The sequence below is a fragment of the Lissotriton vulgaris genome, chromosome 2_1 (genome assembly GCF_964263255.1).
Source record: "Lissotriton vulgaris chromosome 2_1, aLisVul1.2, whole genome shotgun sequence".
NCBI classification, from domain to species: domain Eukaryota; kingdom Metazoa; phylum Chordata; class Amphibia; order Caudata; family Salamandridae; genus Lissotriton; species Lissotriton vulgaris.
In genome coordinates, this window is record NC_141687.1 from 611,239,678 (window position 1) to 611,264,466 (window position 24,789).

At 42.2% G+C, this 24,789-nt stretch overlaps 1 protein-coding gene across 2 annotated transcripts in view; it reads right to left on the reverse strand.

The window, feature by feature from the left end:
* The window catches only part of SPOCD1 (SPOC domain containing 1), a 1,145,204-nt gene that overhangs the window by 878,680 nt on the left and 241,735 nt on the right, over positions 1-24,789 (reverse strand). For both annotated transcript variants that reach the window (XM_086958641.1, XM_086958642.1), the window contains exon 3: positions 1,777-1,830. In XM_086958641.1, coding sequence (XP_086814767.1) covers positions 1,777-1,830 — 54 coding nt within the window. The remainder of the gene's footprint in view (positions 1-1,776; positions 1,831-24,789) is intronic.

Genomic DNA, 24,789 nt, shown 5'->3' on the forward strand with positions numbered 1-24,789 from the left:
TACTAACAAAGATGCATGTGGAGCATTGTTGCTTTGCAATGCAACTGCAATAGGGCACACATATTAGTACACAAACGAAAGTTCAAGTGTTGAGCACCATAATTGTGTTTGGCTTTAACTCACCATAACTGTCTGTGTGAAGAAAACTGAACTAAAATGGGGGTGTTCATTGTACTATACTGGAATTCATTGTATACAAAAACAAAAAGCTTACATTTCTTAATAAATGGTAGTAAAGAGATAAGCATATTTGAAATACATTACATACGTATTAAATAAAAATCCTCCAACTTTCATATGCACCTCTGGTTATTCATTCATAGTAATCTGCAGAGAATAAAAAGTATAGTATGTATGCGACTAAAAGAGCATGCTAAGGGCCCGGTTTTCAGTCAGATGGAGCAGTATATTAGTGGGAGATACCACTCCATTTTGTGAAGAAAGCAGGAAGAGTCTGTGTGTAGAAAAAGGTCCAGAATCGTTGCAAGCAGACAGGGGTGAATGGTGGAGTGTGGATTTAGAGCCATGTGTAATCGCCACAGCAGCCCTATAAACTAGTCACCATATGGGGCAAGACTGGAGTAGTTGGCATGTGCTTGCGGCCCCCGTAATTTCATACTGATAGGACACTTGGACACTGGCCCTTGACATAATACCTGACAGGGGTATTGTTCATAGTACATAGGGTCAGACCGGCCTAATGGGCAATCTAACAATGTTCGGAAGACTGGTCTGAGGATAGTGCGTGGGTTCTTTTATGCAGTAGGTAGGTCTGTTCATGTTCTGGTGGGCTGATTTTACTGTTTATTTATGTCCGCAATATTACTACAAACTGTGCCTTCAGCAAGTAAAAATGCATGCAGTCTCCCATGCCTTGCAAAATATTTACACAGCGTGTCTTTACAAGTTCAAAACTGACCAGATTTGCAAATGTTGGCCACTTGTTTAGATATCTGATTCGCTAATATGGGCCACTAATATTTTAGTGCTCGGGACGATTTTCTGTTCCAGTGGGACCCTGATAGTAGTACAAGACTGTGAAGGAGAATGATTATTGGTAGTATGCATGGATTACATTACTGGGCCAATGGAAGAAAATAGAGCATTAATGGCACTTTAACTGCAGGTCAGGCCTCATTGGATCACAAATGTATGCAAGACGAGGAGCATTTTACTGTCATCATATCTGAATAATGGAAGAATGAAATACAAATTTAGGGGCCACAAAAGGGAATCTGTTTAACTTAGTGTAACAAAAAACATTCTAGGCCTTGTGTAGATTGGGTCATCAAGTCAGAGGAGAGGCTAGTTTTCCTCCTTGTACACGAAAACTATGAGTTGCCGGCTACATAGGAATTCATAAACTGAGGTGTTCGATCGGGACATCCGAGGTCTCCCGGAGAAACACTGCGGAAAAAATGCATGAACAGCAGTTCCCCCAAGCTATTCCAGTAAGAGCAAGTAATCAGGAGTATTTTGGTCCCACCCCTGGAGTTATTGATGATGCTGGTACCGGTGTCTCAAGGGGAGGAGGGGTGGGGGGGGGTTAAATGTTAGGTTAAATTCTACCAAACTGAGAATGTAATTCAAAATGAATAAAAGACATAAAAATATCATTGGCACTAATACAGTAGATAGATGCACCTCTAAAATTGATACATACCTAGAAAGTAAAGTTAAAAATAATGGTAAAGAAACGTAACTGTTAAAGAATTAAACTGTAGAATGAAAGAGGTTTAATGAACAGAAGGTATAAAGAAAAAATAAAGAACGTACGTAATAAATAATTTTAACACCATTTTGTGGACGAATAAATGGCACTTCTTCTTCCTTAGAACAGAAAGAAAATAGTCATGTTACCATTACATCACGTATTGTACATTTAAAAATATTCACCATACTAACTAAGTAAGGTCCAACTTCGGGTTGTTAGTAAATGCCCACGAGCAAGCCTAAAAATCTTTATGCTGCTACCTTTTTGCTAGGTTCTCTCCCTAAAACACCCAAACTCTCTCTTCCTCCTCTCCATTTGACTCCTTCACTTCCTCGTCACTCCCTTCTCTCCCAGGCGCACTAAACTTCCTCATCTCTCTCTCTCTCTCTCTCTCTCTCTCTCTCTCTCTCTCTCTCTTTCTCTCTCTCTTTTTCATCTTTCAATGCATAGGGCTCTGGTCCATTTGTCTGTATCAGGTCATGATTCCCCACTCAATAAGGCCCTGTGTCCCTTTAATGCATAATTGCACATTCACCATTGTGGCCACAGTCACCACTGTCAGGCTTTGCTTTCTTCCTTTTGAATGATCTCCCAATCTCACCTGCTGCGTCTAGCCACCTTTAGATGGCCACAAAAGGAGACAATTCATGTCAAAGTGTTTAAGTTGAAAGCCACCCTCATATATTTGTACTTGGTAAAGTGGCGAAAACATCACTTTGGACTAATGATGAAAATCTATAGAGTACTAACAAATAGCAGATCTGAACAGTCAAAAGGGAGCACGAAAAGAACTATCTTACATGAAATCTGTGCCTAATACCAGTAAGCAAACTGTAGATGCAAAGCCTGGACCAAACGCCAGTGGACAAGATCAATTCATTGAAAAACCCACAGTACACTAATAATGTATTATGTAAATCTGTATAACATATCTCAATCGTTGGCTACGAAACTGCAGGACTAACCAGTAAATTGTGAAGCCAATCTCAAGGGCGCTATAAATATATGAGTATGTATATTTTTCACAAGCCATGGTCATCCATATGCCTCATCCCTTGGACCACAACAGGCAGGCGCATCCATGCTACATAAGCCCCTTCAAAGTTAATTGTGATACTATTGTACCGAAAGCCAACTTCATGCATTTCTTTTTCTCAGCACCAGTGGCGCGCCTGTAGATACATATCATTGAGAGCTGTCCACTTAAGCAGATGAGAAGCTAGGGACAGGCTGAAGGACTCATCTGGTCAATTTAGGGACTTAGGGCCTCATTTAGATTTTGGAAGTCCTCTGTCCAGCCAGATTTGTGGTTCCCCTACTTTATTTAGGCCCAGATCAGGAGTAGTGCACAATAGTGTGTAGTAAATAGTAGTAAACCCCATTATGCCAAGGCGTGGCATTTATCAAATGTGGTTAATACTCCCAATTTAGCAAGTAGGAAATGAAGAATAACATACAGAATCGGAACTTAGCCCACTAAATTTAGCATATTTTGCCTTTTTTTCATGGCCTTTTCTCCTCATAAATTTTAGCAGTGTGTGATTATCATACAACTCGTAATTCTGATCCCTGTGACAATGTAGGGACAATGCAGAATGGCCACTACGCACAGGGATGAAGGTTCCTGCATGTCGGAGGCATTTATTTTTTATCATGATAAAACAAATTCCTTTGTGGATGTTTGTTTCCACAATATGAAAGTGTTAACGGAGCAGGTGCTTTAAACATGGGGCCTTCTGGGGGAACATACAGTACTGTGAATAGAGCCACCACAGTTTTGATACCACTCCAAACACAGACATTCCCATCAGAAAGGTTGGTGGATATCTACATGGGGTGGGAGGTCCTCTGCCAGGGTAGTATATGATTTGGACTCCAATAACCGTGGTGGGCAGATGGGCCCTTCCCCAGGATCTAAATGACCCATCTTAGAAAAAAGCTGAAATGCATAATGGACACCCAGCTGGCAGCTTGGATAGGTTCCCATAAAAGATTTACACTACTAATGGACCAACCTACAGTGCCAGGTGAACATCTATAACCAAACCTACACCGAGAGTGTGACATGCTGGAACAGGATCTCAGCTTGTTACCCCTTACGAAGCCAAACGTGCTTCTGAAAGGTCAAGTTAGAAGGTACAGTATTTTTGGTATAGTGCTGGTAAGAGTGTGTGCGTTTGATGTACTCTGTGGAATGTGTCATGCATAAGGTTTTGAGATTGTGCACCAACTATTTTGCAGTAAACTTGTAGCTGAGCTTAAGCAAGGCAAAGAGCAAAGCAAAGACTATTTGGTAGGAATGGATTCACAATTGTGTATAGTAAAGTCTGAGACCAAAACATACCACTTACCCCTCAGGGATCTACGAGTGATGGTGTCAGATACCATGTTGTGGGACAGAAAAGCACCCTGCATAGGAAATAGGTGTGCGCTTCTGCCCTCAGTACCCAACTGTATGTGAAGCTGGTTTCCTACTTTTATATTTTTGCCCTGGCATTGAGCTATATGTGGTGTGTGTGCACATGTCTAGGCCTGTCCATGATAATGCAAAACTGAGAATCTGTTCTGTGTAAAATACCGCAAAAGACAGCCTCTTCTGTGATTTGGAGGGGTACACAAAGTGTGCCCTTATAATAGATATAAGACTTCTGTTCATGTCCTTGGTGAATCGTTTAAAGCATGGCAGCATACTAAATTTGTATGACTCAGTTGCTTTACCAGACCTTTTTCTCTGTGTCAGAAGAAGAAGTCTACTAACCCCTCTCAGGTGAACTACAGAACCTTGCACTGACATTTTGTATGCTTGTCAAGTGCATGTATGTATAGTGCGTGTGCAGTATATTGTAATGTTCTCTTCAGAGTAGCTAATAAAAAAATAACTTCAGTCCATTAGCAAGAAACATCCCAGAACAGCAGATGGGATCCTTCACAACAGCCAACTTCCTGAAGGTTCGCCGAGTAATAAGCCAACCTCAGACAAACACACACACACACACACACATATATATATATATATATATATATATATATATATATATATATATATCGACAAATGCAGTCCCCCGAGCTCCGAACTCAACGACCCAGGAAACCACGCGGATCCAATAATTATAAGCACAGTTCTTTTTATTTAGAAGCTGAACCAGGCAATCTGACGCGTTTCGGGCATCCGCCCTTGCTCACAGACAGTCAGAGCTGGTAATGCATCCGTTTTAAATAGTGCTCACTAAACAGTGGAAAAAAAGTGCATTTTTTCTCTTTTTTTCTTAGTACACCACGTGATAATAGACAGCGAGGACAAACTACAGGTAAATGGTAGCCTAGTCTGTTTTCCAAATTGCATGGAAAAAATAACAGTTCAAATATTGCATTTACAGGTTAAAATCCAAATATTCAATTGACAAAGATAAAACCCATGATATAAAAGTTAAAAAGGTTTAAATAAACTTTTTTTTCTATACAAAGCATAAAGTGCAAGTGCCAAACAATTGTGTATAGCCCACAATAGTTTATGTACATTGGCCTTCCCACTCTATGATATTGATAGTGCAAAATAGCATATTAAAGTGCAAGTGCATATTAAAAAGGTTGAGTTTTTACCATAACAGATGCAATTAAAAACCAGTAATAATGTTATTGGTTATGTGCAAAATATGCTAAAGTGTAAACCATATTCTGTTGCATCTGTAACTATCAAAGTGCAAACCAGCAAGGTATGTAAACATATGACTGTAGCAGCAAAGTGGTAAGGCATGGGCTACAAAGGCATCCAATCATGGGAATATCATGGTCAAAAAAAGGACTGTTATGAAAACATGTATTTACACGGAATACAGAACAAACTGATTATGTCTATGTCCTCAATAAAGTGTGCCAAAAGAAATAAACATAAACACCTAAATGATGAATCACCATAAAATAATGTATAAATGATACGTGCAACAACCCAACAAGGAGACAAAACTATGAAAAATGTGGAAAAGGGGGCGGGGGCATAGACCGACTGAACCCCACCACCCAAGGTAACATACAGAATAGTGGACAGAAACAGGGCCTGAATTACAAAAACACATGTAGGTCTTCCGTGTTGTTAAGACCATTAGGGGATCTACTGTCTAATTCAAGAATGAAATGAGATTCCATTCTTCTCAGCATCTTTAACCTATCCCCGCCTCTCCTAGGTTTATCAATTGCGGAGATGACAAAATAGGACAGGCACTCCAGTTTGTTGTTATGCATTGCCTTGAAGTGCCTGGCTACAGGGTAAGTTGGGTCGTTATTAACAATTGCACGTAGATGCTGGAGGATCCTGACGTGTACAGGTTGTCGAGTGCTACCGACATACCTATATATATATCTGCAAATACCTCGCAGCAGCGACGCTTTCCCAGGCAAAACACGAGGCAAGGACCATCTTATTTCAGCATTCTTTTTATTCAGCCATCAGACAGAATGTCATAACGCGTTTCGGCCGTCCCAGCGGCCTTGGTCACATGGCATTACAGATTGCTTTAGCCCTTTTTAAAGTGATAACGTGCAGTCACATGTCTCATTGATGGACATAAAGAAAATACTACATGTATAAATACATATACTATCACAATACTATTTTACAATTGCTCGCTGTGTAAATACATAAAACAATCTTGCATTATTCGTTAGAGAAATAGTAACATATCTCTATACAATTCGGGAGAAGGATTTGAATTTTAGACATTCAGATATCAGCATGAATGCTGATTACTTCCCCAAAGAAATGCACATTTGATTGTTCCAACCTCGTCCATCTGATATTACATAACTATAGTGCAAAAACTGGTGCTCACCAACGTGTATTAAATCATAATCAAAATAATAATATCTATTATTTCATAATAATAGAAAAAAGATCCAAAAAGAAAATTTATAATCCAAATTTATCTAAAAGGACCATGCATAGGAGATGATTCAGTATAAGATATTTTTTCCAGCCACTAAATATTTGATTGGGGGTATACTACCAATGTGTATCATTTGGCATATGTTTGTATTCTCGGTTTTATCTACATTATTGCACATTCTGAATTGCCACGAAAATGGCTTGAAGTATAAAGTGACTTCGTGTCATTTAGTGCAATAAGATTAAAGTGGCTGGTGCATTGAGATTAAAGAGAAAGAAATAGATGGGATATATACAGGGATGGGATAATTTCATAGATATTCAGCAAGAAATTATAATCATTTGATTCAAGACTAGCAAATAAAACCACACAGTACCAATGAAGTAGACAAAAATATCAACACCATAAAACCAATCTATAAAAAAAGGGAATCGGTGACATGACTAAAATCAGCTATCATAAAAAACACTAGGATAAAATTACCCCAATAACTAAAAGACGGCTAAAATCAATCATATCATAAATATACATCACAATTATTTATAAATATTACACAATATATCACAGTATAAATACAAGATGTGCAAATAGTGCAATGTATAATCCAACTCCTCTTATACTCTGAATAAAGTGCTATTTGACATTTGTCTATGATCCATCAGTCATGCTAAGTGTATATATTTGCAGATCATAAGTATGTGTAGAGGTCCTCTGTAGTGTTGAGGCCACCTGGCCACTTGGAATTGAACTCAAGAATATATTTGGTTTCCAGCCTACGCATATATGCCTCTCTATCGCCCCCTCTTTTTGTTAGCGGGATTGATTCTATGGCAAAGTATTTGAGACACTGAGGTCTACTATTGTGACATGCCTCAAAGTGTCTGGCCACCGGATAACTTTGATCTTTGTTAATGATGGCGCGGAGGTGCTGTAAAATACGTTTATGAATTTGTAGTTTGCTGCTACCAATATATCTGAGTTTGCAACCGCATTCCAATATATACACACAATACTCTGTTCTGCAGATTAGATGTTGTTTTATTTCCCTGGTGATTCTGGGAATTACTGTGGTGTATTTCTTGGTATTAAAACCATGTTGACATGCCTTGCATGCCAAACATTTGTAGAAGCCCCTGCTAGTAGGCCGCCAAGGTTCCTTTCCAAGATGTTCCTCACTGTTTTTCGAGAGAATAGAGCCCATACTCAAACCTTTACGGTAAGTTATTTGTGGATTTGGGGACATCAAATCTCCAATTGTGGGATCATCTTTAACAAAGTGCCAGTTTCTTCTGACTATACTTCTGATTTCTTTTTCTTGCTTAGAGTATGTCAATATTAATCTGACATCATTGGCATTACTACCTTGCAGTGTGTTTGGTTTCTCTTTGTAGATTAACAAATCACCTCTATTTTTAAGCCGTGAATTTCTTATGGCAGTATTTAATATCTTGGCACTGCAACCCCTATCCACAAATCTCAAAAAGCTTTCTTGTTGCTTAATGATCATGTCATCAGTGTTACTACAGATGCGGCAGATGCGTAGCATCTCACCGTAAGGTATAGATTTGATTAAATGTTGTGGATGGGCACTCGTTGCATGTAAAAGAGTGTTACCTGCCGTCGGTTTCCTAAAAAGGGTACTGATAAGAACATTATTAGATATTAAAACCTGCACATCTAAGAATGTCACCGATTCCCTACTTATATTAGAGGTAAAATGCAAATTAAGATAATTTTCATTGATTTCATGTATGAAATTTAAAATACTCTCTTCAGAACCATGCCATACAATAAATAAATCATCAATAAAACGGAACCAACAAGTTATATTAGAAGTGCAGTATTCCTCAAATTTTCGTTTAAGGACCAGTTCCTCCCACCACCCCATAAACAGGCACGCGTAACTGGGGGAGAAACTGGCCCCCATTGCTACACCCTGAACTTGTTGGTACATTTGACCATTAAACATGAAGAAGTTATTGTTAAGGCAGAATGTCAACATTTCCAAAAGCATCTTAGTATGATGGGTTAGTTCCATTGGCCTGCGGCTCAGATAGTACTCACATGCACGCAGGCCATCCCTGTGCTTTATGCATGTATATAGTGAACTGACATCCAATGTTACCAACAGCAAATCTGGTGTCCACACCACCTCCTCTAATTTTCGCAGAAAGTCACTAGGATCCTGTACATACGATTTCAAAGATTTCATATGAGGCTGCAGAAAATAGTCAATGTACCTTGAGAGGTTTTCCAGTGGACCACCACATGCTGAAATTATTGGTCTACCCGGTGGGTTGGTGATGCTCTTATGGACTTTGGGTATAAAGTATATGTATGGAACTAGTGGATGATCTTTCTTTATATATTTAAATTCATCTCCACTTAGCATACCAAGTCCCTTCCATGCCACCAGGTTCCTACACAAGTTCTCCAGCATAGCCCTATATTTCTGTGGGTTGCTCTTATTGTAACATTGGATATCATCTAATTGTCTGTGCGCCTCCTCAAGATAATCCGTAGTGGGCCACAGAACAATGTTTCCGCCTTTGTCAGAATTTCGAACTATGATTTCAGCATCTTTAAATTTAGTTGATAGTAAGTTAAGTTTTCTCTCCTGGTTCGTATATTGTTGTTTATTTAATTTGTTGTTTAAGGCCATCTTTTTAACTTGTTGCACAATTGCATCACTGAAAGTGTCAAGTCCATCACGTGCCGCCAGTGGTATATACTTAGATTTGGGCTTGAATGGGGTAATTGGCTTCATCTGTCCACTGGACGCCACTATCTCCTGTGTCCCCATGTTTTCCTCATTCCCCAGCTGGAACATATCATGGAACAAATTTAGATCACTAACTGCCAGTTCAGAGGTGTTGGCCACTGATTTAGTTGGAGCAGTACTTGGGCTAGTTGTTCTATGCACAAATTGTTTTTTTAATTTTAATTTCCGTATGTATCTGTAGATATCAGCCCTTGTTGTAGTATAAGAGAAGTTAGATTCCGGGCAGAAGCTTAAACCTAAGCTTAAAAGCTGCCGTTCTACAGCCGATAGTTGTACCGTACTCAGGTTTATTATAGATTTCGCTTGTTGTTCCTTACTGGTTTGTTGTCTGTCCAAGTTCTCACTACTTGGTAAATCCATTATATTGTCTTTGACTAGGCCTGGGGTATCCTGTTCCTTCCGCGCCCCCGGCCTCGTCCGCGCTTGGTTGTCTCTCCTTTGTTTGGCAGCTTTTCTCCTGCCCCTCCTGCGCTGGGATTTGGTTGTGACAATTTTCCCTGGAAGTGCGATCTTAGGGTTGCCTTTCTGCTGTCTTTTAAGACCGCCAACTCTTCCCCCATTGTTAGAACTACATTGCTTTTGCCTCTGGCACCCTCATTGTCGGAACCGCTTTCTGCGGCAGAGCTGTATACAGATACATCTTCAGTTTCTGGTAAGACCACTCCTGTACTGGCTACACCTCTTTTACTGGCTGTTGCCGCTCTCAGGTTATCATAGCGACGTGCAAAAGTGAATATTTGGCCATTAGCATAGTCGTCTCTGTCTCTTTTAAATTTATATATTTTCCTAGTCTTGATTTTTTCCTCCTCTTTAGATAGTCTCATTGTCATTGCATCCCTCATTTTGATGGCTTGTGGGTTTTCCTTGTCACCTAGAAGTGTTTTTATTTTTTCCTCAAGCGTATCTATCTTTTTTTGAAGTTCTTCACCATCAATTTCAGCAAACTTTACCAAGATTTGCTTCAATTTGCGCGAGGATTCTAGGTTGCATTGGCCCCATTCTTCCATCATTAGGGAGTTGGGTGTCTCATAGCTTGGGGCCAGCATGATGCGTAATCCCCTATATATATATATATATATGTGTCTGAGGTTGGCTTATTACTCGGCGAGCCTTCAGGAAGTTGGCTGTTGTGGAGTGTCCCATCTGCTTTTCTGGGAGGTTTCTTTCTAATGAACTGAAGTTATTATATATTCACTGAAAAAACCATAGGTTTTACAGACGTTATATTTAGGAATTAGCATTTAAAAAACCTTAGAAATTCACTAAAAAAACATAGGTTTCAGGGACGTTATAGTTAGTTGAATTTTTGACTCATAAAATCAGAGAAATTCGCATGTTATAATTAATTAAGCTAACTATAACTCACAGTCATTGACATCTCTGATGACATCACTGATGACATCTCAAATGACATCAGTAAAGACATCACTCATGACATCATCCAGTTAATGTGTGTTACTGTAAAGGTTAAATATGTTTTATATATGTACGCCAAGGTGTATTGAAGAATGAATGCATTTACAAGTGCCTAAAAGAATTATTTCATATGTGCGTGACTGACTGTATAAATGAGTGATTGAACGTGTCTTACTGAATGCATGGGTTAGTAGCTAAACTGTGTAAAAGTCTGTATTAGTCTTTCCGATGGTGTGTGAACAACTGCATGGGTTGCTGAATAGGTACATGAGCGTCTATATAGGTTGTTGATTTGTTGTCTGAGTATCTGTATGGGTCCCTGAGTATCTGTGTGGGTGCATGGGGGAGTGTATGAGTCTGTGCAGAGATGTCAGAGTGGGTGATTCAGTGGTTGTATGGATTAAAAAGTGCATTTGGGATGGACTGTATGGGTAAGTTAGTGTGGGTGTGTTGGTGAGTGAATGAATGTCTCAGTGGTATATCTGTGACTAACTACATATGTTTTAAGGCACTATACGTGAGACTAAGTTAGTTGAAGAGTGCGTGTATAAATTAGTGTCTGCTTCTATCAGAGATTGTATAAGACAGTAAATAAGTGTTAGTATCTGTATAAATAAGTGATGTGGTATATCTAAAAACAACGAAGATGGTGTGTATAACTGTATACATGAGTAAAGGAGTATGTGATTGATTCTTTGCTTTACTGACTAGGTGTGTGAGTAACTCAATGGATGAGTAGCAGAGTGTGACTGCATGTATAGATGTATGAGTGCATTTTATAGTCCTGTATTGAAGAGTAACTACAAGTATAAGTGACTGGATTTGTATGTGTAGACCTAGGAAATAGTGAGTGTTATGTAGTATATGGCATTCTTGTGTGTACTTTTTCAAAACTAGTAGTCTGCATTTTAGAATGGGTGCATCAAAGTTTATATTAGAGCATCAGTATGTGCATCAGATTATCACATGGATGATGTTATGAGTAATATCATTTGAGATGTCATGAGTGATGTCATCAGTGATGTCCCTGACCATGTCATGAGAGATGTAATATGTGACATCATCAGCAGTGCACTGCGGGCGCGCGAGTTATAGTTAGCTCAACTAACTATAACAGGCGAATTTCTCTGGTTTTATATGAGTCAAAAGTACAACTAACTATAACGTCCCTGAAACCTATGGTTTTTTAAGTGAATTTCTACGGTTTTTCAAATGCTAATTCCTAACTATAACGCCTGTGAAACCTATGGTTTTTTCCAGTGAATTTCAAAGGTTTTTTAAATATTAATTTCATATTTTAATGTTTATAAAACCTATAGTTTTTCTATTATTTTTTAAAATATTTTGGAACTCTAATATACTTCCTTTTTTTAACTTTAAAAATTATGTAATGTTTTATATCTTCCCCCAAATATATGTATATATATTTTTTTTTTTAGAAAACTGCACTCCTATACCCCCAGTGTACCAATCTCCATCACCACGCAAATCTGATCCACCATATTGCTAAACTCGTAAATGATGCGCATTTGGTATCTGACGAGTTTGTGGCATCGCCTCCCGTGTAACATCATATATATATATGAAGTCGCCCGAGCTGCTACTTTGGTATCCGACGGGTACGCATTACCAAGACAGGCGTTACGTCATGTACCTATGGGGTCTGTGCGTTGCGTATGCGACGAGTACACACTGCCAGGCCCTGTGTTACGTCACACACAAATAGTGTTGCGCCAGGTACGCCATTCCGTTAGTTTTTTTTGTCTCAAAAGTATATCTAAATATATAAATATCCTAGATCACATGTGACAAACAGTAAACAGCAATGTGTAGATTTCTTTTGCTGTACGCTTGGTTGTCAGGCTTTACCAGTATATTAGTGTGTGATATTTGAGACTTTCAGATTCATGTTTGACATGCATTGCTTGACTGTAATGAGCGTTATCACTGTGTGTGACGTAGCCTCACTGCTGATCCTCCCCCCATCCGAGCACATTCACGTGTACACTTTGCGATACCAACACTTTCAATAATACCGCACACCATTGACGTGCGTGTCTGCGCATATCCACAACCTTGACAATGACATGTGATGTTCGCCATTCAATCTTATCGAACAGCATCTCATTAGCGATAGTTGCCGCCCTTCCGACACATGCTACATTGATGTAAATTGCGCATTCTGCAAAGTCAAAACTACAAAAGAAACACAAATAAGGACACTTCCTGGCTAGGCAGGAACTGAACAAGGCCCAGATCCCCAGAATAATTATTCACACCCCTACGCTGGCCTGGCGTACGCAAGCCCAGCCCCCTTTGCGTACGTATAAAAAGGATAACGACGATGCCACATGTCCCACTTCTTCCACACTGCCTCAGGTGATATGGCCACATCCACCTCACAATGCGCAATAAAAAAATGGAAACCATGAGGTGTACACCATCCTGGCAATCAACACTGGCTCTAAATTGTGAGCCCTACTGCCCCTCGTCTTCGAAAGGGATCCATGAGGTGTACACCGTTCTACAATCAACACTCCATCTGAATTGTGAGCACTGCTGCCCATAGTGTTTGATCACACAACAATGACAGCAGGTGAGCAGAGCAACCTGGGTGCACAGAGGCTACAATTGAGCGCTGTGCGGCGGGAGGGGTGGGGTGCATCACCCTGGCTGCGCAGGTGCAAACAAGCGATGTTGCTGTGCGTAATGATGTGATCTCTGACCTGATTCAAACTCATCCTTGTCTCATTTTAAGGACCTGCTGCACCGTACTGTAGGCCTGAGCCAGCGGGCAGCACTGCCCTACAGACACGTGTTGAGCACGGTGCTGCAGGAGGGGTAGGGTGCATCAGCCTGAGTCTGCACGTGCAAATAAGCGATGTTGCCATGCATAATTATGTGATTTCTGACCTCATTCAGTCACATCTCTGTCTCATTTTAAGGACCTGCTGGACTGTACTGTAGGCCTGAGCCAGCGGGCAGACCTGCCCTACAGACTCGTGTTGACCACGGTGCGGCGGGAAGGGTTGGGTGCATCACACTGAGTGCGCACGTGCGAATAAGCGATGTTACTGTGCGTAATGATGTGATCTCTGACCTCATTCAGTCCCATCTCTGCCTCATTTTAAGGACCTGGTGGACCATACTGTAGGCCTGAGCCAGTGGGCAGCGCTGCCCTACAGACACGTCTTGAGCGCAGTGCTGCGAGAGAGGTGGGGTGGAGTGCATCAGACAGGGTCCGCAGGTGCGAACAAACGATGTTGCTGTGTGTAATGATGTGATCTCTGACCTCATTCAGTGACATCTCTGTCTCATTTTAAGAACTTTCTGGACCGTACTGTACGCCAGAGGCAGCGGGCAGCGCTGACCTACAGACACATGTTGTTGAGCGCGGTGCTGCAGGAGGGGTGAGGTGCATCAGCCTGGGTGCACAGGTGCGAACAACCAATGTTGCCGTGCGTAATGATGTAATCTCTGACCTGATACAGTCTCATCTTTGTCTCATTTTAAAGACCTGCTGGACCGTACTGTAGGCCAGAGCCAGCGGGAAGCACTGCCCTACAGACAAGTGGCGTTGGCTTTTAGTACACTATAGTGAGCTCGTTACTAAGTGTACATGCACACAGCCTTCTGTCACTGCATTACATGCACACATTATGCTTCTACCATGCGCACTGTTCCTTTGTATGAAAAGCTCCGTATAACATATTATCATTTAACTTTGTCTATTCTCGTGTACCCCAACTCCTCTTTGAACCACGATTACCACTATCAGTTGGTAGATAGTACTTCAAAAATGAGGGATGCACTCAACTGCTGTTTACTATTAAGCTTGAAATAAACCTTAATTTACCTCTAGACATTTCAACCATTAAATAATTTCTCCCTTTTCAGACACTGAATTGATGGACCCAATTTGGGCAGAGCAGGAACTCACCCGGCGATGATGCCCTGGGCATTCTGATGCCTTCTATCGTGGTATCAAGACACTGTCCCCGACCGGAGACTTGCTGTACCAGCCTTACAGAGACACCCCGGACGTGGAGCTTGCACTGGGACAACATCGTTGGACACACCGGTGTTGGCAGGTGAGCAGTGAAGCCTCAGTGTGCAGGACCTACAATTGAGAACAGTGCGGGAGTAGGGGCTGAGGTGCAGCCCCCTGGGTGCACAGGTGCAGGCAAGTGATTTTCCCATACCTAATAATGTAATCTCTGCCCTCATTCATATGTTTCATTTTAAGGACTTGCTGGACCACACTCTTTCTCGCGGACCCCAGCGTCCTAGAAAAACGGGTTGAATGGAGGGTAAACAGTGAGGGCTGGGTACAGTAGGCCGACGCTCTGTCTCCTCCTCCCTCTGTTCTTTTGACTCTCCCTCCCCTTCTACCTTCAAACCATTCCTTCTCCCTCCCATTCTCAATATCGTCCTTTCATTTGGACTACCTTTCTTTACCTCTTCCACATGGCACACATACTTAGGTTTCATTTTTGCCTTGCAGGTTTTGAACGCTGCTTCCACAGGAGTCCAAACCACGTATTTTATTTTATACTGTTGTTTGTTCTAATAAACTTACGTTTCCATTCATTTGTGTTTTAATAAAGGTTATTTTTTTTCCAATAAATAACTGAGTGTATAGGTCTTCTTTTTCTGACAACACTTGTCTATAGTTGACTGTGAAAATCGTCTGTTTATAGGAGATTATGAGGGCAAAGATTTGTAATTTAGCGGTGCACCTACCAAACATAATCCAACTGACTATTACACAAATGAAGCCTGGGTAATTCTACAACTGCAAGGGTTCTATGTGTGTATCACTTTATAACACCAGGAGTACTGCCCGTGTGATTACATAACCAATAAGGCACTGCCTAGGACCACTGAGGCGTCAGGGACTGCCGAGGCCCACCCTGCATATTTAACTAAAGCCCCGGAGGGTGGCGATTCCCGGACTTCAGTTGGCCTCAAACCCCCCCGAACAACTAGTAAACAATGCCCGGGAATGTGATGGTCCCATAGGCTGCAAAACATCTCTGTGCCCTCCCGCGCCTAATTTACATGTGACATTAAGATCCCCAGCCCTATAGAGACCCCGCAATATAATAATAGGATTGGCCACGGAACATTACCCACCAGGGGCCTCATTTAAATGAACTGGTGAGACTCCGCTTATTTTTTTTCTTCTCTCCCATTTTTACCAACCGGATCCGCTCTAATAAAGCGATACGAGGTTTTCCTCCTCTCGCTTAAACTAGTCAAACAAGGATTTGCTATCACAGGGTGGAAGCCATGCACCTGACCTCTAATAGCAAACACACATGTCCAGCGGATGCACACCCCGGGACATTGTATGTGCTGCGCCTAGGAGGTCACGCTCCCTAGAACCATGATACAATGGTTACTGCATAACTACAGAATTAGTATAAACGCATACTAACACTACTTACATGCGTGTAGTACAGCGACCAGAGTGTAGTGAAGAGGCAGAGGAAGCGCAAAATCTAAAAATATAAATCCTACTAGATGTCAGAAGACATATTTCAATGAGCCGACGACCCTGGGTTGAGTAGAAACAGCTACACGAAGAAAACGGGTCTTCAGCACAAGGCAAGCAATTTTGAAATATTGGTAAGTGCTGCCTTCTTTTTATCTTCTCCCGCTCGTCACCAAATTTATGTAGTGAAGAGGCAGACAGCAGTGGATCCGATAAGTAGATTTATTGCAGGAAAACAAGACACCTTAAACAGCCACCAACAGGAGCAGACAGCAAGGCAACCGTCTTCTCCAGCACCGTGTACAAACTCCTTAAGGTTCCCCTCATGACAGCTCTACATTTTAACATTACATACTTACATTCTAGTAAAATTACATATTAACATTCTACTATGACTTACATTGGAATACTACACAGAGCGCATGACTTTACAGCAGGAGCTCATGGTTTCATCCACGAGTCTTGAGACCGGTAGGGGTGATTAATTCGCTTCCCCCTCCCTGATTGTATAAACGCAAAGTAACACTATTTCCACAGGTATGCTACAGCGCCCAGAGCAATGACTTCACGATTTAGGCTCACAATTTAATTTTTTCAGACCAGATGGGGTGACTACTTCGCTTCCCACTCCCTATATACTATAAATGCATACTAACACTACTTACACAGTTATACTACAGATGCTAGTATCATACAGCGCCCAGAGCCCATCACTTTACAACAATCAGCTCAGTTTCATCCCCGACTCTTCACACCAGTAGGCGGGAGTACTTCACTTCCCGCTTCTGGTATACTATAAACGCACAGTAGCGGTCAGTAGTTTGCTTCCCACTCCCTGTATGGTATAAACGCCTACTAGCACTACTTGCACACATTTACTACAGCTTCAAGAGCCCATCCCTTTACTGCAATGACCTCGGTTTCATCGCCAAGTCTTCAAACCGGTTGGCGTGAGTACTTCGCTTCCCGCTTCCGGTATAGGATAAACGCACATTGGTCAGTAGTTCGCTTCCCACTCCCTGTATGGTATAAACGCCTACTACCACTACTTACATACGTATGCTACAAAGACCAGACCACATCACTATAGAGCGATGAGCTCATGGTTTAGACTCTCAGTTTCATACCCCAGTGTAGCACCATATCATATCAGCACCATGTCACTCTGAGCAACACCGCACTTTCAGACAGGTAAGAGTGACTACTTCGCTTTGCACTCTCCCACAGAGGTTACAGTGATCCTACCCTCCTCTTTCCCACTTTTTCCGCCCTTTTTCCCCCTTACTCGCTTCAAGGGAATCACAAAATGGCAGCCAACACTTCCTTGCAGCCAATAAGCAGCAGGCTCGTGCTCGTAACGCCTCAGCCACTCAGATGGCAGAATTCCCAAATATCGATATCTGTAAATTTGGATATTTCTCAAAAACTACTGAATGGATTTACACCAAATAATCAAAAGCTTGCTTCTAGACCACGACCCTTCTGCCTGCCAAATTTAGGGTAATTCTGTTCACTCGTTGGACCTGTAGCCTTGTCTAAAGTTTCCTATGGAAAAAACACGTTTGGGACCCCCCCTTTTTTCTCGGCCCCCCCTTGCCGAATCACTCCCAAACTTTAAATGTAGGAGCTGATACAAACAAAGAATTAGTTTTGAGAGTTTCATGAAGATTCATCAAACAACGCCAAAGTTATAAGCAAAACAAAAAATGATCTTCCTATGGAAACTAGGTCCTAAATATAACTACCTACTGGCGACCGCCTGCTTCAGCATAGGCAGTGAAACAGATCAAAAGTCTGCTTCTAGTGGGTGGGAGCATTTTTAAAAGCTCCCACGCGCAGGGATGTTTGCTCCCCCTTGGCAGGAGATTAAAAAATGCTCCCGTCTAGCGAGAGCAAACACGTTTCCCTGCCTGTGCCGTTGCGGGCAGGGAATCCACTGTGTTTCCGGGGTGGGCTCCTCATGACATAGCTCGTGAGCCTTAAATGGCTCAGGGAGGAGGGCTATGTCTCCGCCCCCCCACATTTTAAATATTTTTGCGCAGGAGTAGGCTCCCCAAGGTCATTTGAGACCCGTGGAGGCACCATTTTGAAATGTTTTGGCTCTGGGGCTGGGCTTCCCGGGGCCTTTAGAGGCTCAGGGAGGGGCACCATGCTTCTTCCTTCCCCATATAAAGTAATTTTGGCCCCAGACGCTGTGCCCCCTCCCCATATTACGTACCCTTGGCCACAGGAGTTGACTTCCCAGGCCTCAAAAATCTTGGTGAGGAGGCTGAGTGGCACTTCGCCCATATAAACAAATTGTGGCCCTGGGAAACGGCTCCCAAGGGCCTCTAGAGGCTTGGAGAAGTGGGATCCGCAACACCTCTCCCCTTTATGAATACAGCCCAATGGTGTGCTTTCCGGGGAATAAATTTTGCCAATGCGCTTGGCCACCAATTTGTTTTGTTTTTTCAATCTCAGCCATTTGTGCTGATTTCTGAGGGTTTTGGGCTCAGGGAAGGTTCTTCTGGATCCCCCCTGTGGTGCCTAGGGGGCCAAGGTATTTCTACCATGCCCCTTATACTATTTTCATTTTTTTATTTCAGGACAGGGAGTCCTGAGATACTGCAAGGAACCTTTTTCTCATGTTACTGGAAGCAAGTCAGAGAGCTTGCTCCCGCTGGAGTCTGATTCCTGTGTGAGCAAGTAGTCAAGGGAGATAAAGCTCCCTGGGCCAATCAGAAGCCTCCATTTTTAAATTGCAGCTCCAGTGAGAGTCTTTCAAGCCACTTGTGGACTCCATCGTCCAGATATACAATTAGTTTTGACTTTAATTTCTCAAAAAATAATGACGGGTGTGAGAATTTGGCCTGATATTCAGTGTTCACTATTCTAGTGATCACTATGTATCAGTCCAAACAACCCTTATGGTGATTGGTTGTAAGTCAACCGATAGACCAGCTATCCTAGTAGCATGGACAAGAGCAGTCTTCGGGCTAAACTCTAGAGGGCGTGTTAAGCCAGCTGTTATACCATCACATATACCCCTTGAACACCAAGTGAAAGGACACCACACAAGTGTTATGAAAATAAACAGTGTATTTATTTAGATCACAACAACCCTGTACTCTTTATGAGGACAGGGTACTAAGCACACAACAAAACTCTTACGAAAATACTTTCAGTTGCACAATTTACACAAATGCCCAAGGGGCACGAAAAACCATATACTATGAAAGTGGAATGCGAAATTACTAGCAGGTAAGTACTGGACTAATAGGCTTTGGAATCGCTAGGACTACGATACTGAACCTTCAGATTACTAGTAGGAGGCCTAGGGGACTCGGGTGCAGAGTGTGCACTCTCACGCGGGATGCGGGGCAAAGTCTATGGGAGCTCGTAAAAGCAAAGTTAGTGTTCTCGGGCGAACCCGATAAGGTAGGTCGAAAACGACAGTGACTCTGGACCCTTGGATAGTGAGGCTATGCTGGGGCACTGAAATGCCGAAGTTACCTAGCCCAGGGGCTGCGGCTGCATAGGTCTGTAAAGACGTCGGGAATCCTCGTTGACGAACCAGGAGCCTGAAAGAAGGAGTTGCTGGCAGGCGGCCAGTGAAGATTGTTCGGTGGATCCAAGCCTGGATCAAAGATGGAGGACACCTGTAAGCAGAGGGGACCAAGTCCTTAATCACTAGCCAGTGATCAGATGGCACCAGGAGGGCACCCGATGGTAGTCACCTCGACCAGGTGAGTGGGCGACACTGGGCTCTGCAGTCTCACGGACCAGGAGGCGATGTCGGCGACCAGGATGGAGGTGCGAGCTGTCCCACGATGGTTGATGCTGTCGACGTCGCTGGACACAGGATTGGGGCAACAAGTCTTGGCAAATTCAAGCCCACGCGGTGGACCTAAAATGGCGTCTGGAGTGGACCAGGAGGGTCCGGGGTGCTCCTCTTTTGGAAGGGAGTAAGGGCCAGTCTGGAGCAACCAGACCAGCAGCGTTGTTGTCGTTGGGCGTCGTCGGGAAGGCCACAAGCCAGCGAGCTAGTAGCCAGACAACGCGGTGAGCAGCGAAAAGCAGAAGGGCCCCACGCAGATCTCGTGGATGCTGGGGGGCTGGACTTCGGTGCTGGAGCTGCTCAGGGTCGGGGCTTCTCGGACCCCAAAGCACTCACCAGAGGATCCATCGGCGGTCGTGCTGGATAGAAGTCGTGCAGTTCTGATGATGGCCGGTCCCTCGAGGTCTCGTCGCACCTATGGTTCTCAGCTTAGCTGTAGAGGTAGGTAGAAGTCAGAGGTGCCAGGGAAGCCGGGTCTCGTCGAGCTGGTCAGTCGGATTCCGGAGGAAGGACGTGCAGCAAACCGCAGAGTTCTTAGATGGTGCCTGCGGATGCAGGGTGACTACTCCTTAGTCACAAGGGAGAATCTTGAGAAGAGTCGAGAGTTCCTTTCGTGGAAAGTAGTTTCTTGATTCAAAGATGATCTAATTTGGAAGGGTCCCCGCTCCTGCCTTTATCCTAAAGAAAGGGGTGGGTACGCGACTAGGTTCTTCCCTAGGGGTGGGACCAGGAAGGGGGGTGGTTACACCCCTCTCCCATGCCGGACTTTCCCCAGGCCAGGGGCTGGTGTGCCCCTGGAACTGGTTCTAGCCAGCAGATGCGTAGTGAGCACCGGGGTGCCACTTGCAGTCACCTTCCTGTAAAGCCCTGCCTACCCAGGATACACAAAACCCTGTCTGGGATGGTGCTAGCACCGCCCCTGACAGGAAACCCTTTGTCCAAGCTCCCCTCGCTGGAAGGACTCCCAGCTGAAGGGGGTCAGACTCATGTCTGTGGTGGCAGCATCCATTTTGTGATGCTGAGGCTTGAGTTAACTTTAACCGGGGTTCACAGTTACATACATGTCGTGTCCCTCTAGAAGGGTGGAATGCTAACCCCGTCGCCAGAATTGGCGAGGGGTTAGTATTCCAATTCCTATGACACCTTACTCGACATGTTTTGATAAAGCGATACCAAAGATAGCATTTAACCACGAGGATTATAATGCACTTAAGAGTATATGGTACGCGTTATCATGGAACAGCTATTAGGACTTGGTTCCGCAAGCTGCAAACGGGCTCAGCTCATGCCAGAGCACCATCTCACGATTCCAAGCACTCTGCCTTCAGGATTGTCAAGGCCTGCCATAGGAGTGACTGATAGGAATCTGTGTGTCCATTTTAGGGTTAGATATAGGTATACTATATCTAAAGCAAAGGGTGATTACACCACCTTGCCCCAGCTGTCGTGCAGCCAGTTGTGTCAGATTTAGATGGCCAGCCAGGGGTGGCATAATACATGCTTCAGCCCCTGGTAGGCCCTGGGTACACCTATGCCCTGAGTTACAGGGTCTGATAAGGTGGCCCAGTACCAATCGGATAATGCACCTAAGGTACACGTGTCAATTTAGTGAGAGAACAGCTAGGCTGTGGGTCTGATTAGCAGGCCCACAGCCAGAGAAAGTCGTAAACCAGTGAAACAAAAGCAAAAAATCTGGGTGATCATAGGATTGCAGACCCTACTCTCCTACAACGGGATTTACACAAAATCACAATAAGCACAATCTGTGGACCAAGATCTACCTTCTTGCCAAATTTGCTGTAGACGGTCTTAAAGAAGTCTATAGAAAATGCATGGGGATTTTGTGTTTTGGTACCCCCTTTTTTCTTGGTCCCCGCCTGGCGGATTGCCCTGAAACTTTCCATGCATAAACTAGTCAAAAAGTAGCAATCTTTATGGAAGGTTTTGTGCAGCAACATCAAACAGTGCCAAAGTTATTAGCAACACCAAAAACGCTTTTCCTATGGACTAGCTGACCTAACTATAACTACCCAGTGGTGACTGCCACTATGTGATATATCTATATATCTATATATATATAGATATATCTATATATATATAGATATATATATATAGATATATATATATATATAAATTCCAACTCTCGACTCTTCCTCTTTAGTCAAAAACACACGAACGCTTATTTTTTGGAAATTAGCCTTTATTCCAGTGAAAAGGCAACAAAATTCGACGCGTTTCGGGATTCTCCTCCCTTGCTCACGAGTGAAAGTGTTTCAATCTCAATAGGCTTTAAATGAACATTTTTTAAACAGTCATAGAAAGCAGACTAGCGCTGCTAAAACAAAAAGTGAGTCGATCATAACGGAAAGAACAGAAATTTCTCATTGCAATTAATTAGACTGCAAAAATAATTTACATTTATAATCAATATCTTAACTTTGAGTTCAGCTTATATCTTTTGAATTTCGTCATGTTACTTCCAGGGTGTTTTTTATACATTCCCTTTCAACAAAACTTTATCCAGCATTTCGCAAGAAACATCATCATTGGAATTGTGCAAAGGTAGTAACTTTTTCTTAAGTTCGTAGTCCGAATCTTAGAAACAAAAAATCCTTTCTCTGCTCGAGAATTATAGGTATCTTGCCCCAAGGGGCTAATAATGCACAAACCAAATTATGTTAACAAAATATATACTGCCCCAATGGGCTGACAGTCTTAACACCCTTATGGTTTTTAATCATTCAATATTCGTTTACAGCATGTAACTCTTTTCCTTCATTTTAATGCAGGCTATTACAGTATTTTCTTCATCTTGCGCTCTCCGTTAGTATCTAAGAAAACAAAATAACACCTCATAAGTTTAAACAAACACCCTTAGTGATTTAAAATATAACCTTAAGGTTATAAGAGACTTTCAAGACTTCATATTAAAATAGGATTCTTAGTCATAGACATTTTCCCAGTACTAAACCTGCGGAGGCTCTACTGACAAACAATTCATTAACACTCATCTTTTAAACTTCCTGGTTTTCTTTATAAACCTCGATCATTTATAATTCAGCAAAATTTCAGATATTCAAATTATTTTACAATTTTCATACAAATTTCCAGACTCTCTTAGATAAAAAATTTGCACAGAGTTACTGACACTTAGTTCCCCATCTGGATATTTCATCCTAAGTGAGTTTCTAACTCTTCGTCACAATTATGGCCTATTGGGGCTACCGTCTGGTATTTGATAAGAAATCTTGAGTCCAGCCTACGTAATTTTTGTATTCTGTTCCCCCCTCTCTCGTCATGTTTCACCATATCCAGAACACAAAATCTTAATAGATTTGTGTTTTGGTTATGTTCTGTCTGAAAATGTCTCGCAATCGGGTATGCTTTATCACAGTTCTTAATAGCTCTCAAATGTTCTAAGATTCTGATTTTTGACTTATGTATAGTACTGCCTATGTAGGCTTTCTCACAAGGGCAAAACAAAGCATACACTACAAACTCGGTGTTACATGATGTGTGTTCTTGTATTCTGAAGGGTTCAGTATTTGGTGACAGTTTTACCTCCTTGCAGTTTTTGCTATGTTTGCATGCTTTGCAGCTTCGACAGGGGAAAAAAAACTTGTATCCCCATTGGTTTTTCTTTTACTGCTTGCACTGCACTACATAGCTCATCCTTTAAAGATTTCGATTTTTTTAGGTTATTTGGGGATATGTTTCAACATATTCCACAATGTCTGGATCCGTCTGAAGGACCGGCCAGAATTTCTTTAGGCTACGTTTTACCATGAAGGCTTGGCTGCTGTAGGTGGTAATGAACCGTGTCTTACTGTTCTCTAAGTCATCCTTCTTTTTATCCTTTTCTGCTAGCAGTGAATCTCTTTTGGATATATATATTTCTGCGGTTGGATTATTACTCTGCGAGCCTTCAAGAAGTTGACTGTTGTGAAAGATCCCATCTGCTGTTCTGAGAGGTTTCTTGCTAATGAACTGAAGTTATGTTTTTTACTAGCTACTCTGAAGAGAACATTTGTCAAGGGGCAAAGTGAATTCTTAGCACCGGAACTTGAGCAGAAGTCGATAGTTCCCAACTCCTACTCCAAGATCCCCCCGAGTCCGTTATGAAAACTTGACTCCAGGAGACCCTCAAGGGGGAATGGATAAAATAACAAATAAACAATGAAGAAACTGCTCTGGTAATTCTCTCCGGCCTCTCTTGTGTAGTCCGTCCTGCAGACTCCGTGTTCAGAGAAACCTAAATCACAGTACAAGAAATTAATCAAATTTCCTACTCTGTTTGCTTCTCTATCTAATTTCTACTTCTGAATTTTCTTTACCTAATCACTCAGAGATCTTGCTTCTCTTCTTAACTTGTCTTGTTAATTCGTTCATTCTTCTACTAGTGAGAGAGCCTGTTGTGAATAGGGTACAATTTTGTGCTATTGCCTCTTCTCTAATCTCTAAGAATATTTTCACTATTTAATGTTTCTTACCATCTCTCTTTAGTAGTTGTTGGTGTATTCTTGAAGGAGATTGAGTATAAGTTCTCACTATGCTAAAGCCTAAATGCTAATATTATATTTTCCTATTTGTAACCTACCTAATAGCTAAGGACAATCTAATCATGTCTAACTGAATTTACTGTTTCTACTCTGTATGCGCTACTAACTAATTACACTAAAGTGA